The sequence below is a fragment of the Zerene cesonia genome, chromosome 3, assembly GCF_012273895.1.
Source record: "Zerene cesonia ecotype Mississippi chromosome 3, Zerene_cesonia_1.1, whole genome shotgun sequence".
Taxonomy (NCBI): Eukaryota; Metazoa; Arthropoda; class Insecta; order Lepidoptera; family Pieridae; genus Zerene; species Zerene cesonia.
The window spans coordinates 3696589-3715499 of NC_052104.1; the positions used below are offsets into that span (position 1 = coordinate 3696589).

General features: G+C 31.8%; 3 protein-coding genes across 3 annotated transcripts in view; all 3 read right to left on the bottom strand.

The window, feature by feature from the left end:
- LOC119837439 (angiotensin-converting enzyme-like) overlaps positions 1-7168 on the bottom strand; it is a 10074-nt gene extending 2906 nt beyond the window's left edge. Inside the window, exons 1-10 of the mRNA XM_038363023.1 lie at positions 6889-7168; positions 5890-6303; positions 5097-5258; positions 4906-5011; positions 4406-4741; positions 3964-4210; positions 3541-3674; positions 2394-2631; positions 830-928; positions 233-355 (exon numbers count right to left, since the gene is read on the bottom strand). Of these exons, the coding sequence (XP_038218951.1) occupies positions 233-355; positions 830-928; positions 2394-2631; positions 3541-3674; positions 3964-4210; positions 4406-4741; positions 4906-5011; positions 5097-5258; positions 5890-6303; positions 6889-6903 (1874 nt within the window). The 5' untranslated portion in view covers positions 6904-7168. The remainder of the gene's footprint in view (positions 1-232; positions 356-829; positions 929-2393; positions 2632-3540; positions 3675-3963; positions 4211-4405; positions 4742-4905; positions 5012-5096; positions 5259-5889; positions 6304-6888) is intronic.
- Positions 7169-7376: 208 nt separating this feature from the next.
- LOC119838619 (glutathione S-transferase 1-like) lies at positions 7377-9508 on the bottom strand. The gene is made up of 5 exons (XM_038364627.1): positions 9289-9508; positions 9046-9104; positions 8290-8431; positions 7638-7802; positions 7377-7567 (listed from the first exon to the last, which is right to left on the bottom strand). Exons 1-5 carry the CDS (start codon positions 9436-9438, stop codon positions 7427-7429), a joined length of 657 nt encoding a protein of 218 aa, XP_038220555.1. The 5' UTR covers positions 9439-9508; the 3' UTR covers positions 7377-7426.
- Positions 9509-14200: 4692 nt separating this feature from the next.
- Positions 14201-16122, bottom strand: LOC119839151. The gene is made up of 5 exons (XM_038365357.1): positions 15816-16122; positions 15398-15679; positions 14918-15021; positions 14713-14806; positions 14201-14488 (listed from the first exon to the last, which is right to left on the bottom strand). The coding sequence occupies exons 2-5, from the start codon at positions 15677-15679 to the stop codon at positions 14201-14203; spliced, it is 768 nt and encodes a 255-aa protein (XP_038221285.1). The 5' UTR covers positions 15816-16122.
- Positions 16123-18911: the final 2789 nt, after the last annotated feature.

Here is an 18911-nt window from a genome sequence, read left to right on the forward strand (position 1 = left end):
AAAATTATTTTATAGTTTTTAGTTTGATGTGCTTGAAAAGCGTGTTTTTTAGTTTTTTTAAACTATATTTTATTATCTATATTTTCATGTTTGTAAACAAAATTATATTACAACATTAATTTCTAATTCAATCTAAATCTCAATTTCAATATGGTCTGCAAAAGGTCTACGAATTACCTTCAGCTATGCCATCTTAACACGGATGTACACTACTAAAATTACAATGACTTACCTGAGCAGTTTTCCTGCTTCCTTTTCACCGTGTATAGAGCATTCGTGCAGTGGTCCTGTGTGGTTCACTCTTTTGCATATGGCTCGTAGAATTTGAAACTCTAAGATATGCGAAACGAGGTACCTGTGTGTACAATGGTTTATATGGAGTTTCACTTTAATTCAGTTCTATTCAATGTCTACTAAATTCTGTTGATAAGATACATGTGCTTATATGGAACGATGTGTGTTCTGCTTCTATTTCAAAATATCTGAACCGATTTTGATAGATGTTCCCTATTAAGCTTATGTATTTCCTTGGAGCTTCTAGCTGGATTCTAGGATGATTCTAGATTTATACAGTACGTTTCAAAAGACTGACTGCTTTAAAAATTCTGACATATGTGTATTTTTATTATTCGCATAATGGGCATGGGGCATTTTACTAGAGGGAAAAAATTAAAGGTAGGCATAATTTTCAGTAGGTATGATAATTTGGAACGAAATTTGTTTTTTTTAATACTTTTTTTCATATTTGACTCCTAGCCTAATGCCTATTTTTTCTTTAAAATAATTTAAAGAAATTTATCGTTTTTAAGGAATGAATATACAAACATACGTCATATACTGAACATGTGATACAACGTGGTACTTCGAAGCTGGATCCAGGTCACTCTCGTTTCGGGGAACTGGTGGGGATATCATTGTCTCCGCTATCCTAGAAACATTCAACTGAATGTTTATAAATACTTGAAAATAATTGAAATTCTTACATGTAAAGCCATCAGGAAAAAGTAATATAAAATAAATCTGTTACAAATCCTTTCTATATTTGTTAGATATGTTGAAAACAAAGTTTACATTCAAACTAAAAAAAGTCATGGACTGGTTAATAATATTACCTACAGCTAAGATACAACTTTTGCTTTTAAGATACAAAGCAAGAACGTAGAGGGCAAAAAGGTCAGTCCTAATCGTGGTATGCATAACTTACAGTGTTTTCAGAACGTCCAATCCTATCCTTCTAATATTATAAATGTGAATGTTTGTGAGGATGGATGTACGTGTATGTGTATGTTTGTTACACTTTCACGCAAAAACTACTCAACCCATTGCAATGAAATTTGGTAAGTAGATAGCTGGACAACTGGAATAACACATAGGCAATTTTTATTCCGATGTACCTACGGGATACAGACTTACCGCGACAGAAACCGCGGGGCGTATCTAGTATAATATTAAAATATTGTAGTTAGCTCCTCATTAAAACTTAAAACTTATAACGCCTCCTTGTTACAGCGCCTGTTTATAGCTTGTTACTGCGTGAGCTTAGAACCGACGGATTCTAGGTTCGATACCCGGTGGGGACGCACAAAAAAAAGTGTCTCGGTCTGATAGAACTCCGAAAGCTGATCAACTACTTATCCATAAAGAAAATCGATCAGTGAAACATGAATATCATCTGCCCCATACCCCCCCCCCCCACCCCACTAGGGGACACAGGACTTCACACACAATTACTCATTAAAACTTACAACATCTTGACAAAAGTAATTAAGGTCTCATTACATACGCATAATTACACACTGGAAATAATTGCAGTTCCTAGATATCTGCGTAAAATCAAGTAGGTATAAAGATTATGATTACAATATTTCAATAATAGCATTTGTGTTTATAACCACCACGAAATGATGTGAACTCATGATATCGAGGAATGTGGATTTCGAAATAAACACAATTCGTAAACAACGTACGGTAATACTAAATATTACGAACACTGAACATTGATATAGACAAATATTACCAATCTATAAATCGATTGCTTTTAAAATACCTACGTTAGTCATAAAAAGTTTAATTACATTTTTTATAGTCGAACAATAAAGTACCTAGTACCTACAAGTTTTGTTGTAAAACTTATTGTGAAGGAAAAAACATAGATACGCTACGAATTTAAAGCCTTTATAATAGTATCTATCTCTATAGTAAAGTAAAAGTCATAATCATTGGATTTCCGTCAATCCAATAGCGTGTATGAAAGAACGGACTCCAACAATTGAGTGGAGGTTGACGTCGCCCTAACTTAATTTATTTATATTATAGGTATACACTATACAGACAGCATGACAATACAAAACAAGTACAAGAAACATTTATCGTTGAATTGAAAAACACGTTACCTGAGGTTCCACCAATGTTCATTTAAATTTTCCATACTGCTATTCGCAAACACGTCCCACCGCCATTTATCCAGAACAAAGGCATATCCCATCAATGGAAGCTTCTCCAATGCGAGCCATAGCAGATGGTTCATGGTTGCCTCAGGACATTCATCCATCTCAACAAACTCCAAGGTCCTCATTTGGTGGGGAGAGGTCAACTGCACCGCAACAATGTCAGATATGGCATCGTGAAACGCTGTTACATAATTGAAATGCTGTGATTAAATTTTAGTGCCCTCGGTTTTATAATTGCTGAGCTGCAAACCGCAAAACCTAACCGTACTTAGAAGTATGTTTTGAAAGGTAATTATTTAAAGGAATTATAAAACAAGAGTTGAGAGTTGAGGCCCGTTGATTATTTGAAGCATCTGGATGATGGATAAAGAATTATAGATAATTTTAGCTATAATATCCTGATTGCAAGGTCTTACATGAATTTACGCAAAACTGGAATAAGGAAATAATAATTAATATAAATCGTATATATATGAAAACAAAAAACTTTATAACCTTCATCAATCATAGCACTAACGTACCTAACCTGGTCTAAGTACTTAGATCATATTGCTATAGTATTTAACAATTATCAAATTAAACAATCAAGTCTAGCTATAAAAATGCCCATTAATAAATCAACAATATAGAAACAGCGTGTTTTAGGAAACTGCAGATTTGCGTAAAGTTCAGAACACTTTTTTATTTAAAGTTAAATTATTTAGGTTTCAGCTCAACCTCATTCTATTATTTAAAATTCAGATATTTATTACAATTTCAGACTTTATTGTTGTTGTATTAGTATTTTGATGAACATGTATTCTGGTAATCATCGTTGTAATAATAAATACTGATAAATATTGAAGGCAAAACTAAATTGACATTCCATTTAGACCTTCAATGAGACAATACCTAAAATAAAATTCATGCTTTATTTGTTTTTTGTGCTAAGTTATTGTATAATTCATAATATTATACTTTTCATCAAGGAACAGATTTGCAAGTCTCATTTTGTAAACCTGTACAAAGTCTAAGGTCTAGTACATACCTCATAAAAGTATGTGTTATATTGAGACTTTCAATTACAAATGAGATCAAAAAAATGTTGTACCTGGATTAGGCCCATCTCTAAATAATGGCTGTAGGTCTCTGTAATGTCGAAAATATTGCACGTGACCTAATAACCTTGCCGCTCGTGACAAACCAACTGTTACGTCTGTTACTTTCTCTCCACACCATTTTATTCTGTAATACAAACGATTATCATTTCTCCCCATATTGCCTTGAAGTAAATTGAAAAAGCTTACGCTGTTGCTATGTTATTATATACTCGTATTTCATGTTCTAGAAATTATAAATCCTCAAGTAATGATACAAAAATGTAACTTGGATTTATAAGCTTTGAGATAAATGCTATAAAAAGATATCGCCTCAAAAGTTACACTAAATTTCTTAGCAACAAGCATTCTATCTCACCAATTATCATGCAAATATGACTTACAATATTAGTTGATGATAAATGAACTCTACTTACTTATAATTTATACCATCACACATATCATGGCTTGATGGAAGACAGTTGGCCGTTGTTGGTATTTCCTTAATATCTTGATAAGAATCACTAGCGCTCTCAAATCCTATGGATCGGTGAAAGTTGTCCACGGTGTCAAATAATTTTTTAGCAGAAACGCTGTGATTCCTTGCTATTTGTGCTCGTTCTACATCAGGATATAATGCAACCAACGGATATATCGCCTGCCATTCTTGAGCCCACAAATTTCCTGTAACAAGAAATTATAATCTAGAAACACATTTGCCTGTTCACTTTTACCAGGCGTCTTTGTAGAAATCTTATAAAGAAAAGATAAACAATATGTTAAGGTAACCAACAAGCTCAACTTTGAAAAATCTTCAAAATAATAGCACAATAGATAAATATATCAGCTTGATACAAATAAGCTTGTATGTCTTTTTACCTAAAATATGTGCAGGAATTAATCTGTTATCATTTTGTAAATCATCGCTATAAACAGATTTTAATTTGACCCTGACGTAACGATGGAGTAAATCATAAAGAGGTTTGACTTCTTTCCACAGTTCCACAACAGTATTAATAAAGTCGTCATCTTCGAAATTGTATCTCCACATTTCACCAGCGTCTCGAAAATTCTCTGATTCTGCTACAGTATTCATTCGATCAACGTAATCTTTGAATATTGGTCTCACTTTCTTCCCCGTAGCATCTCTATATGCTTTCCAGTAATATTTTAGTTCTTTAGAGTCATTGCTGGACTTAAATATAGATATGACATCTGAAATTATTGAATGAGCTTGTAAAACACTATCTGAAATATTAATAGTATCAATATCAAATATGCTTTTATTGATTTTATTATTAATTTTGAAGTGCAATACTAATCATCTTATTACAGTAAATTATTTTAATAAAACATTAAATATTAATAACAGTAGGTACCATTCATGGTTTGTGAAGTTTCTTCAGTATTACAAACAGTAGCATTATACGCACAAACTGTCACTCGACTCCATATGCGTTGCATAGTATCTATTTCTTCACGTTGCTATAAATAATTTAATAATAAATAGCGATTTTTTAATAACATCTGAATAATCCAAACTATAATTAAATTTATAGAAGGTGCTTACTTTACTTTGAGGCATTTGAACATTTGTTCCCCTTTCTTTGATAATTCTAAGTTTTCTCTTAAGCCTTAGATCGTTAGTATCCTGCGCTTCGATTAAATACTTCCGTTTTATTATCGTCCAATACTGCTTCTTAATTTCGTCTTCCTCGGCAGCTATACTTACCTATAAATAAATACGAAACGCTTCTATTTAAATGTAATAAAAACATTACAATGACTAATTTGAATTTTAATGAAAATGTTAACTAATTACCGTCTTTACCAGTTCCAATTCATAGTTAACTAACTTACTAATGTAGTCGAAATATATTAAAATTTTCGTCGAAAAAAAGTCGAAATATAAAATTTTATGACTACTTATGAAGATAGAATTGAATTTGGGAAAGAACATAGGATACTTTATAACGCGAAAAATGTGTAAAAGGGGTAGAAATTGAAAATGAAAGTTTATTGTCAAAGCGATTTTGATGAAATTTGGTATGAAGATGGAGCTAAACTTGGGAGAGGACATAACATACTTTTTAGAAGGTTCAATTTTAAGTCTACACCTTGGGAAAGACTATAGGCTACTCTTTACCATGTCGCGCGATATAACCGAATTCTACGAGGGCGAAGCTGCGGGCGGAAAGCTAGTACACCATAATTTGTAACTCTAATATCTATTATTAATATATTAATTCGAACATTACGCAGATGATAATAGAGAAGGTATTAAAAATCAGTTTAACCAAGTATTGAAGATATACACACGGTCTTAGAATTTCACATATAACTAAACTTATTAAGCGATTTACCATTTTATTTTTCTTAAATTCATTATTGGTATCCGTAACATACGCCCACAATGCTTCTTGAGATGTTTTGCACACATCAAGACTTAATTTATCCATTTCATCCATAAAAGTTTCTAATGTAGCATTTTCCTTATCTATCTCTTCTGTTTGAATTTTAAAATTTTCTATTACATCGTCATTTTTTATAATTATCGTATCTGGGTCTAAAACAGTTTTCATAGCGAAGTCTAAAAATTTTTTGTCTCTCGTTTCGTCTCCATCTATTTCAATTTCGTGGCCACTTTCATCAGATTGATCGATTGTTTTATTTATTCTAGACATATTTCTTTCATCCGCCGACATTTCTGAATTAGGATTCCCAGGAAATTGTAGAGCTATCGTTATTGCTATCATTGTTGAAAAACAAAAAGTTTTCTGAAAAAAAAAATAACAAATTACAACATAATTTATTTTTACCAGGTACTCATAAACATTTCTATAAAGCTAAATCTTTGCAAATTTTATTAGACACTTAATAAAAAAATACAAAATATGAAATGTCACATCGTCCATTCTAAGATAGTAATTTATGGATTCATGGTTGCATGATAACAAAGAGAGACAAATAGATCTAGCGTGCTTATTAAATAATCACTGTGTCCTCTGTTCTGCAGACATCCTATATTATGATTTTACATCAGTTATTGTACAATTGAATTACATAGGTGTATCAATGACCAAACCGAATGTGTCATCTAATCCGTAATAAGTGATGTACCCAAATTTTTATAATTATTTTAGAGTAGAAATCTAACAGGGTAAAATATCAATTAATTCATTTATCTGTATAATAACTATATAAACATCTTTAAAATATGCAACAACAATTATGCATTTTTACTTTAAATTTTCTTTTTAGGATTAGATACGTGAGCGAATTAGAATCATAAAAATAAAATAAATCTTTAATTCCAATTATATTTATAATTGATATTTAATAATAGGGTAAATTATACTAACACAGAACGGCATCATCGCAATTATCAAGCACCATATGACAGTATCACTAGACGTAACACAACACTAAAAACATTTTTCGACCACACATTCCTATAAAATTGTACCGTTTCGACGTGTTCACGATACTATGCCTCGATCACCCGTTGTTTGTGAATATTGCGTACTGTTTGATCGTTTTGTAATGAATTTTTCAGATTGAAACAATTGAAAGGCAGGTTTGTTTTGAAAACGTGCGACGGTATGAAGCACAGCGCGGCCTGACTCGAGCGTCGACGCATTGTTGTGCCATATTCGAATGCCTGCCTCAATCAAATCACCAGGATGTTCACGTGAGACCGGAAGACATAATCCTAACACCTTATTAATGCTTTTATAATGTAAACCTTTAATAAGAAAACTGGCACTCTAAGGCGCGCTTCTTGGTACCAAATAACTTTAACGTAAATTCTTAACGAGTTGATAAGGAAAATAATAAACGTAGTGTGTAATGATTTATTCGTGAATCAACTGAAACAATTTACAATATGCTTTGTTGAATTTATGATTTCTTCAAAAATGCTGCTAATTGCTGTGCTCCAGATTTGTCGATTTCTTCATAGCCATAGGGTTCTAAAGCTTTTTTTGTGCGATCGAACCATTTTACTATGTTTTCGTGCGCACTATAATCAAATTTGAGAGCCTGAAAATAAGTTTATTTTTATTGGTAACGTAAATGCAGATAATTAAAAGACATTTAGTTATCTCTGTACCTCTAAATTACTGATGGTCACCACTATAGAAATATCTGCAAGAGTTAAATTGTCACCGGCAGCAAAGACTCGGCCCTCTAGGATTATATTTAGTATTTTAAGAGCATCATTTAATTTATCTGCTGCTTCGTCGTTATAGGCCGCTCCATGGAAAAGCATCGGAGCCTGAAAGTTAAATTATTATTAGAACAGATCACACGAAAATATATATCGTAAACGATTTTAAAATAAAAAAAACAAATTCATGATTTTATTAAAACTAAGCAACAACAAATGAGAAATGAATATCATAATTGAAAATTAATCATGTTAATATGGTAAAATGCAGCTAATGGTACAAATTATTGCATTTAAATGACTAAGTAGTTAATATTCTATTGTGCATTTTCTTTACAACAAATAAAACGTCTGAATCCTGAGCTATCGTCAACACATTTCTTCCTATTCCGATAATTATGATACAGATTACGTAATTCTATCCTACTAATTGCTACTCAAAGTAAAAACACGAAAGATTTTAAGAATCTATGAATGTGGATGTTTGTGACACGTTAACGCAAAAACAGCTCAACGGATATGTATGGAATTTGGTAAAATTTTAAATAATAATCATATAAGCTGCAATTATTTTATATCCTTTAGAAATACTTACATATAAAGTAATATATCTTGGAACCAAAGTTCCAAGGTCAAAATGTAGTCGCTGATCAACAAGTGCCCTTTGCCTGGGATTTTTTGGGTATAAGGAGTCATCTCGACCATATGCATTTACCATATAAGCCATAATTGCTCGACTGAAATGTATGGATTATAATAGGCTCGTTGAAATATATTATTATTCATCAATACATTATGATGATTTGCATAACAATAGAATCTTTACAACAATAGACACATTATGTCTATTTGCACAGGAGTGACATACCAATTGGACTTGAAAATAACACCTATGTCTATCAGTTATTATAATATATCAATAGATTTAGTCATTATATTAGGATTCGTGTAATTGTGCTATTTAAATTCAGCTTTTTTATATTACACTCAATTCTCGTAAGTCATTTACATAGATACAGTTTTGTAATTAATAGAATAACTAAATAAAATAACTCAGTTATCAAATTGCAGTCCTTTCTTATGTGTATATAAATATAGCATTTAATTATTTATGAATATAGTTTCAAATAATTCATATCTTATTATTTACCTTACTATTCTTTATTTTTATTATTTTATATATTGTCATAAATTAATTAAATAATTCACTCTTATATTATAGATTGAGCAGGAAGACATAATATAATTACGTCCATACTATACTTGTTTCACAATAAATGTACAAAAATAACAAGTCAATGTATTTTTCAGAAATTTGTTGAGTATAAAATATGTTAAATTCTAAAAGTACCTTTCCCAGAGAATGAATCCGCTGTCATCCATCGTTGGTATAGTTTGTTGAGGATTTAACTGGAACACATCGAAATTTATTAAAACGTTTTCAGTAATATGTACTAATGAATAAAACACAAATTAACATTAATGTAAAAGAAGTAGGAATTCGAGATTGCTCATGACAAAGAGCAGGCGTCAATTAATTTCAGATAAATTTCCCGATGACGAAATACCTTTTACCTTTATAAATTCTTTTTACCTTTGTGAATTCAGGTGTCTTATGTTGACCCTCCATAATGTTAGTGAGTATCAGATCGAGTTCTAGCCCTAGAGCCCTCGCGGTCATCATCACCGCTCTGCATGGTGGTGATGGTGGAAGGTAATATAGCTTTATTGGTTGACCGGGCATTTTACCACCCTTCGATCTTGCTACGGCGTTACTGAAAATGAAATTGGATTATTTAAATATTTGATATCATTATAATAGCCGATAATAGTCACAGTAGCGACTAGCGATGTTCCGTTAATTTTACACTTCCCATTAAAGTGAGAAAGAACTCATAATTCAATAATAGGCTTTATATTTTAAAAACATAATTTATATGGAACTTTACTATAAATATTGGCTTTCAACAATTTTGGTTTCTACATTTAATTTTCTTACATCTGAACATGGTTTAGGACTCTTTGAAAACGACTTTGGCCCTATATATACTTATAAATCAACGCATGCAAAGTTAATCATCTAATCCAGGTTGTAAACTTGTACTATGTTTGAGATAAGTATATTCTTATTTCTCCCAAAGTCACCTCTGTTCCACCCACCAATGGAGGCTATACTGATGGTCACCATGCTTATGGTAACATTATACAAGTTATCAGCCTGGAAAAGAATGGTTGTTATATCTGTACTTAATATACTCTTTTTCAATACGTACCAAATATGTATTACTATATTATGTATAACTAGTACCTTCTCAGTGTGAAGCAGGTAGGTGCAAGGACAAAACTTATGAAGGACCGGTACTATTATCACACATATTAGGATAGCAACAGCCACACAAAATTAAAATTGTATAAGAATACAATTTTTTATCAATGTTAATTTGAATGGAATAGCATCTGTTAGGTGCAGGGTGCAATAAATATTATATAAAAAAACACGCCACCAACTGAAAATTTTCCTTCGTTATTGTGAAAGTTCGCGTCCCTTTAAAATTATCGTGTTGTAAAGATTTTTGAACAGTCTTATCAACGTCTAGTGTACACAACACGCTTAGTGAGATTGGCCAAAACTAGTCTAAAGGATTAGTGATAAAAAATTTATAAGCCCAGAATCTTTTAGGATTTGTCATAACTTAACGTAACCATCACATTTTATCTTTATTGAGTCACCAGGATGCCAAACGCCCAATAAAAGTTAAAACTTACCTGATAACATTTGCTACATAGAAAACCGTCATAATTACTGATAAGGATTTCATTGTTAAAGAAATCCCTTGCCTTGAAGATACAATAACAATACCCTCTTTCAAAAGTTATTTAAAACGTTTCTGTCTGATTTATATTTCTGAAATATTTTGTCAATATTCATTACTTACATGGGATTAGGACAACTGTATTTTGTAGGTCATAAGTATCAACTATACAGATGTTTTTTTTCACATTTTGAAATGTACCTAAACATCATAAATATTATTTTATGGAGCATACTCATTATATGGATACTGAAGCATAGAAATAATATGAATACCTAAATAAAAAGATCAGTTTTCAATATCTACCACACCAATGAAAACATTTGGTAATCTAACCGCTTTAGAAAAAAATCGTATTCCGTACCCGTTAAACGCTAAAATAAAATTTTAACTATGCCCGTATTAACTTATATATAAAAAAGCGTATTTTCTAAAATGAATCCATCTAAATTTCATTAATAAAAGGACCTGCTACTACCACTCAAACTCACTCTATATTCTGTATTTTTGCGGTAACAGACTTGTCCATACATTGGCCCAGCGTTGAATAAAAACACGCTTTGTGGTAAAAAGTACATCAATGTTGAATATTTATAGCTTAATATGTATTTTAACAGACAATAACACACCTAATATCATGGAAAAGCAAAGCGTCTAACGTTACGACTGATGAACTAATGAGTTGTCCGGTTTTATGTTAGCTAATAATGTTATGGTTGTGGGCACCATGGTGACGATGATTGAGCATGAAATATTGTCCAGTCATAATTATGTTTCTAAAATAATCATGAACCGTCACTCGTGTATAGCTCGGTAGAATAGTCCGTTCGTGACGGATGCTATCGTGACCCTTGTTCGTAGTAGGTACATAGTTTGCATTAATAACATCTATTTTTAACGATTGATTAATAATTAACTATTATTATAAATGTCATTTTAATACGCAAACTGCATACGTTTACATAAATGAATTCATTTTCATTTGAGTATATAGATATATTATATAGGTAGTAGGTACAATAATTATTAAGAAACCATTGTTCCCGTCTTTCGTTATAGCTAAATGCGTAAAAATTCCATGTAAACCATTCCATTCGTACAAGGAAAGTAATGAGGTCATTAGTTGTTTGGAATATTCTAGATTTTAATACTAGTTTATAAAATACCTAAACAACAAAGATACTCATTATTTACCACTTCATTGAAATCAGAATGCATCGTTACACCATAAAATTTCTAAATTATATATTCCGTGTAGATTGTTTTAATGCCCCCTATTTATCCGATCAGAAGTATAATTTTATTCAAGGTTCTGATTTTTCCACAACGGATAATTTATATAAATGTTAAAGCACGTACGTATAAACGGTAGGACAACATTTCCCATTTCCGGCGAAATAAAAAAAAAACTATCAAAAAGAAAAACACAATATATTAAACCATTGATATCTCGTAAATGTTACTTGTATAAAAGAAAGAATTATAAAAAGAGTATGACACAAGTTATTTGGTAATGACTGGTTTTAAGGCACATTTTTTTCCACTTATTTATCGTCCAACACTTCCACGGTGGAGGCACTGCTAGCATTATCGTTGCTCTTCTCTTCATTTTGTTCCGAGCCCATTTCCATGTCATTATTTCTAATAGCTGCACTATTAACGTCCGGAGATTCAGTTTTAATGGAATTAATTCTTTCACGGCATTCCTCGGCCTTCGTTGTATCGCTTTGAGTAATTTTCATTTTCTTGCTCTTTGAGTTCCCCATATTTACTCGATGCAGCTAATCTCATGGGTGACTTAATTAACACTGTGTTGTGTTGAACTGATAAAATCTTGATAACGGTCGAATCTGAGCAATTAACTATGCTCTCTGGTGACGCGCGTCTGATAACAACGATACTAAGTGAGTGCGAAAATGCATCTGTCGGCGATATTTACTAAAAACGAAGCACAACGTTACTTACAAGATAAGGCAATGACACATTGCCCGTTTTAATTCAATGACCCTGTAAGTCAAGATAATCGGACGAGCAGACGAAAAGGTCTTCACTCTTAATCCTGGCGTATACAAGCGATGAACCGAATTAATGTCACAATAAAAACCATGTTTACCTTTTAGCTATCACTTCAGTTTGTTTACCATATGGCACCAATTATTATGATTTATTATGCATTTTTGAGTATGGCAAGTTTTGAGTTCAACAGTCTTTTGTAGTATTTCTTATGGAATTGTTTTATGTAATTGTAAAAGCTACCTCTTTATTTATGAGTAAATTCGAGTAATATAAGCAAACTGACTGATTTGTGGCAATTGTTCGCACACATTCGGTTAAATGTTTGTATATTAGTCATCGGGCACTTACTGTGCTGTGAGATGAAGTGAGTCACTTCAACGAATATAGCTCCTAAAGTGATATCACGTAGGCAATAAATGCGTATGAAGTCTTTATACATTTATACACTTAAATGCAAATAATATCTATAAATTTGTCACGCATTTCAATTACAAACCAAATGTATAACATTTTCTCATCGATACGAAGGAGAATTGCATGGAATCTCTGTATTACATATGTCAATATAATCTCTATATTTATATATTTTCCCGATTAAATTATCCTGACTAGGCTATATCTACTAACTTCCCGCCGGCGGCTTCGCCCGCCTCCATATTGTTAACCCTTTAAACCTTTTAAACCTCCCCAGGACTATTCAGAATGCACCCAAATGCATGATTATAAAAATCAGGCCAGTCATTCTCGAGTTTTAGCGAGACTAACAAACAGCAATTGATTTTTATATAAAAGAAGATAACTAACGAAAACATGCCGTCCATGATTATACTAAAATTTACCTGCATAAACGCTACTATGGTCGATATTATGAAGGTCAACCAAAAAATTTTTCAACACGTAATTTTAAATGACATATGCTGGTAGGTAAAAGTTAATATTTTTTACAATTTGTCAAAATAGCAGTCTAATCCCTACTTCCCTACTAATATTATAAATGCGAAAGTAACTCTGTCTGTCTGTCTGTCTGTTACGCTTTCACGCCTAAACCACTGAACCGATTTTTACAAAATTTGATATGAAGATAGAAATGAACTTGGGAAAGAACATAGGATACTTTTTATCGCGAAAAAAGGGTAGAAAGGGTTGAAAGAGGGGATGAAAGTTTGTATGAAAGTTCGTTATTGTCAAACCGATTTTGATGAAACTTGGTATAAAGATGGAGATGAACGTGGGAAAGAACAAACCACACTTTTTGATGCGAAGAAAATACTCCTTACCGTGTCGCGCGATATAAGCGAATTCTACGCGGGCGAAGCCGCGGGCGAAAAGCTAGTAAATAATATAATGTCTATAATAACAGAATAATTTGTGTTTGAATTTCCCGAAGCATACATAGGGACATAGGGACAGAAAAAGCGACTTTGCTGGATACTATATAGCGGTAATCCCTATAGAATCAATTAATTTATTATAAGTCTTAATGAAAAATTAAGTATTTTAATTTCAAATAATTAGTGCGATAACAATGCTTATGCTCATTGTTTCCTTTTTTATATCGAAACATCATGAAGTCTCCAACTCAACTTAGATAAGATACCACATTAAGAATTGTTAAAGAAAGACACCGTAATTTTAATATATTAGGTTTTTATTAAAAAAAATAGAAGATATAATATTTTATAGTGATCTACGTCGCCTGGCCCCAACATTATCAGTCACTTGCTGTATCTTCTGGTACTTATTAATGGCCGTTTTAACAAAGTCAGCAGCTGTGCTGATTTTCTCCAATCTTTCAGGCGTAATAAGAGACCTCATCTCTTCATGGATAGGGCCCACTCCATTAAACGTAATGGCGCAAAGGTTAGTGTAGCTGCAGACTCCTACCGTTAATAGAGAACCGAGCATAAGCACGAAAATACTGCTAAACACCCAGCTTATGGTACGGCCTACATAGCTGACCATAGTCTGAAAAAATTAAATTCATCAAATTTAATGTTTAATAGTGACTTTTCAAAGTCACACAAGAAGGTCTTGGATATAGGTCTTGGATCGCTAAAATAATAAAAGTTGTTATTAATGATCGATGGCTAGGTTCCCATATATGCGCTGCGAGTCACTTGAGATTTTTAAATTAAAAATAACTAACCAAAAAATTTTGATGTATAAGTTAAAAGATAAACAAATCATACCCTTGAATCAGGTACTTGACTCCACAATAGGCCTACGGATGACGTATCGGGCTCAAATAAATAATCTCCCAGATTGTTTCCATAGAGGTCATATCTAGAAAAAAAAAATTTACTCATTCTATACTCAAAATTTAAAAAACAACAGAAAATTTGTATTTAATATTAATCGTCCACAATATAAATTTTATTCATATGCTTTACATACCCATGGGCCGCGTAGGCATTCCCATAGTTGTATCCAGGAGCATACGGAATGTCTGGATAAGCTACTTCGGCTGGATTAGGGTAACTTGTAGCTGGAATGTTTTCCTGAACAAGAGATTTATTTTAATGTAGAAACATTCACAAAAGTCCACCCCGTGAAGAATAAAAACACACTTAGATATATTGTATTTAGGTATTTGCCTGCATAGCGTAATATTCGTTTCTTGTGTTTAGATTTTACAACAGTAAATAGTTTCAATAACAAGTACCATAAATCTATAGGTAAGATAGAAATTCAAAACATCCAAAAGACTGTATATACTATCTATACCTACGTATTATATATTAATCTATGAACTAAATTTTATAGTTAAGTACATATTTAATTATCGAATAATTTGTTTAAATTTAAAAAGAAATCATAATTATATCATTATTATAGAAGTTAAAAAAAGAATTAGTCTTTAATATAAGAACTTACATTATTTTGTGGTTCTGTCATCACCCCAGGCGCAGGCTCATCAGCTAACATATCATGCTTAGCTATTGCTCCCATTCCTCTCCCAGGCTCCACCTTTTCCTTAGCCTCAGTTTTATCAGCTTTATACACCGGATGATGATCATCTGACCGGGCTTTCTTATAAATAGGATGAGTTTCTACGGCTTCAGGAATATCAGGAAGACCTTGATTTTCCAAAACGCGATGGATGTCGGCTGATAGCACAGATGCTACTAATGCCGATAATATTATTAATTTGGACATCTGAAAGTTTATTCAAGATGAAGGATTTTTTGGTTTAAAAATAGACACGACTAGTAACAATTTATAAACACAAATAGTATTTTGACTTATATGCAAACTTCAAAAGGAATAAGTAGATATTTTAAGTTAAACTTACGTCTATTTCAGTTCTTTCCAAAGCTGATCCTGAAGAAGCACTGATGCATATCCCAATGCGTTTTGTGTATTTATACTAAGGCATTGAAAAGTTATTTTATTTCTTCTAGGAACTATTGTCCCTACACATTATCTCCAAAACATTCAAAGGATAAAGAAACCATGGTGACTGCCGATAAGGACATTGACAAAACTTCGGAATTCGCAAAGTGAAACATAATTTTAGATTATTTATGATATTAAGAATTTAATAATAGTTCTTTTAAAATAAAAGGAGGAGATTATTATTTCTTTATATAACTGGTATGGCTGATTATATCAATAATAAATCGAAGTAAGCGTAATCTCACTTAGGTATATCTAGATAGGTACTAAATCTATGTATATAAAAATGATCCCGATTTCCCTTGGTCACGCCATCATGCGTGAACGGCTGGACCTATTTCAAAAATTCTTTCACCATTAAAAAGCTGCAATTTCATTGAGTGACACAGGTTATATATGTACCACGGTTGTAAACTGAGGTGAACAGTTGTCATAATTAATTAATTCATAGTAATGGAAAACTAAAAACATATAATTTTATATGAACAACTGACAGCCTATACCCAAACCTTCTTATACCATTGTTTATATCCAATAACAACCAAAAACTTATCGAAAAAGTATTATTATACATACCTACATTATAATTACAATCGATCGTATGGTAATGAAAATAAAAGCACACAGTTTTATCGTTTTTCATACATAACGACTGAATGTAATACCCACACATACATGGTCCTTGACATACTTTGTTTCCAATGAAAACTTTATATAGTATCGATTACATATTTTCCAGTTACAAGTAAGCAAATTATGAAATACGTTATCTCTATTTACACTCAACAACCTACCTATTCTTTTCTTTTTCGAAAAAAGGTTCATTCATTTTTGTTATATTTTGTGCATATGTAATATTATATAATTATTAGCGAGAAACATTAAACATCATGTCGCGGATGTTTCAGAATAAATTTCGTTGCGGTCAAGTACGAGTCGGACTCGCCGTGCAAAATGTACCAGTAGTGTTCGTTTTGTAACCCTAAAAAACATCATTTTTCCTCATTTAAAATTGTAAAGAAATATTTTATACGAGATAAAAATGTATGCCCTTAGTGTGACCCAGGTGAAGGCGGGAGGCATATCTAATAACTAGTCTAATACTTATTTAGCAAATTAAGAAATAGTGAATACTTATGCTTATAGCTGATTTTGGTAAATTGGTTATCACGGATTCATAATAGTCCAAGGAAGGTTTAAAGGGTAAGAACAATAAGAAAATAGGTCAATAGAATATTCTATAGAGTTTCGAAGTTCAACGGTTCGGCTAGTACAGAATAAAAAATACGCTTAAAAATATTTAGTGTAAACATATGATATTTTCGTAAACTATTTCAAACAATCGATCTATTTAAGTTAAAAAATATGCATAATACCTGCTTATTATATATATGCCTATAGGCCTAATATATATCTATTTAAATATTCGGTACCAACTAAAGTTCTCATTTACTTTTATCGTCATCAGGTATAGATGCTATTGTTTAAAAAGAGTTATGCGACAAAAATATGACTGATATACAACTCCTTCCACGAAGTTATATTCGTAGACACTCAATTTTGTTGGACTAGTGTTCATGAGTCACACTATGCATACCTGCTTTTACCATTTAACATTACAAAAAATATTTTGTGTCTACATAAATTGTATCTAATTAATGAGGTATGTGAGTGTAATTTTTTCCACGTAAATATTTTGTTTATTTTTTGAACGCGCTAATCTCGGTTAAGACGGTTACAAAAATCGTTGATTTATTTCAAATATTAATGAAAAAATAATAAATTGTGTCTCCATTTAAAAATACAAAAATAATATTGCGATAGTGTTAGTGATTTTAATTAGCTAAGTAAAAAAAATTGTTGACCACACATAAGTACCTACCTTTGAAGCATGACTTTTATGCGAAATTCAGGTAAAATTAAATAATATATTCTCTCACCGCTTCACATATTCCCAAAAGGCTCTAATTTCTTCCTCCAAACTTATATTCATAGCATTTAATATCATTTCACACTTCAAACAAATATATTTTTTTTATCTTATTCTATGTACAACTAATATATTTTTTTATGCATATCAATAACATTGTAGCCGAAGTCCGAACAGTCATGAACTAATTAACATTCTTTTTTTAAATCTTTTTTTTTTTTATAACAGGCAAAAAACAATTGATGGTACTAGTATTTTAGTTTACGATGACTGGCTATCTGGCTATCGGCCGTTACCGACAGCTGGGCTGAATTACCATCAATCGATTTTCATTCCATTCGTTAATATGTTATTATGTGCGAGCTGGTATATGGCGTGTTTATTGTTTTATCTACCAATTGAAATAGTTGTGTGTAATGTTTTTTTTAATGATTTTTCCATTTATCTGCGCATGTGTAACATCACCACTACTCAAAAAGGAAAACATCGTGAGAAAACCGGCATGTCCGAGAAAGCAAACTTCGACGACATATTGTGACATCTGCCAGCGTGGTGGATTATGGCCTGAATGAGGCCTATGAGGGATAGGACTTAGGAGGCCTGTGTCCCAGCAATGGGAATATAAATGGGCTGATGAAGACAAATATAGGCTCATAATCAACCTACTTCACAAAACAGTAAATACCTGGGAAAATATGATAAGCGATTAAATGCTTGTTTCCGGTATTTTAAACAGACTTTTTAAAAATGGTACTTGATTCGACTGTATTTTTTAGTATTTGTTTCCTTATAACTTTCGAATAAGTGAAACAATTTTAAAGATTTTTTATTACTTTCTGCTAAAACTAGGTATACGGTTAACACATTGATTACACTCATCATTAAGGTAAAGAAGGGAATAACCTTGAAAATCTTTTGTTGATTGATTTGACTGAAAACGTAATTAAATCGAAAATATGATAGCAACATGAATTTTGAAATTTGGGATTTTTGAACAATATTTTAAGGGCTTAGTGATTTGATTATTCTGTAATCGCTGTGTGCTTCTGTGCCTTTTGCTAT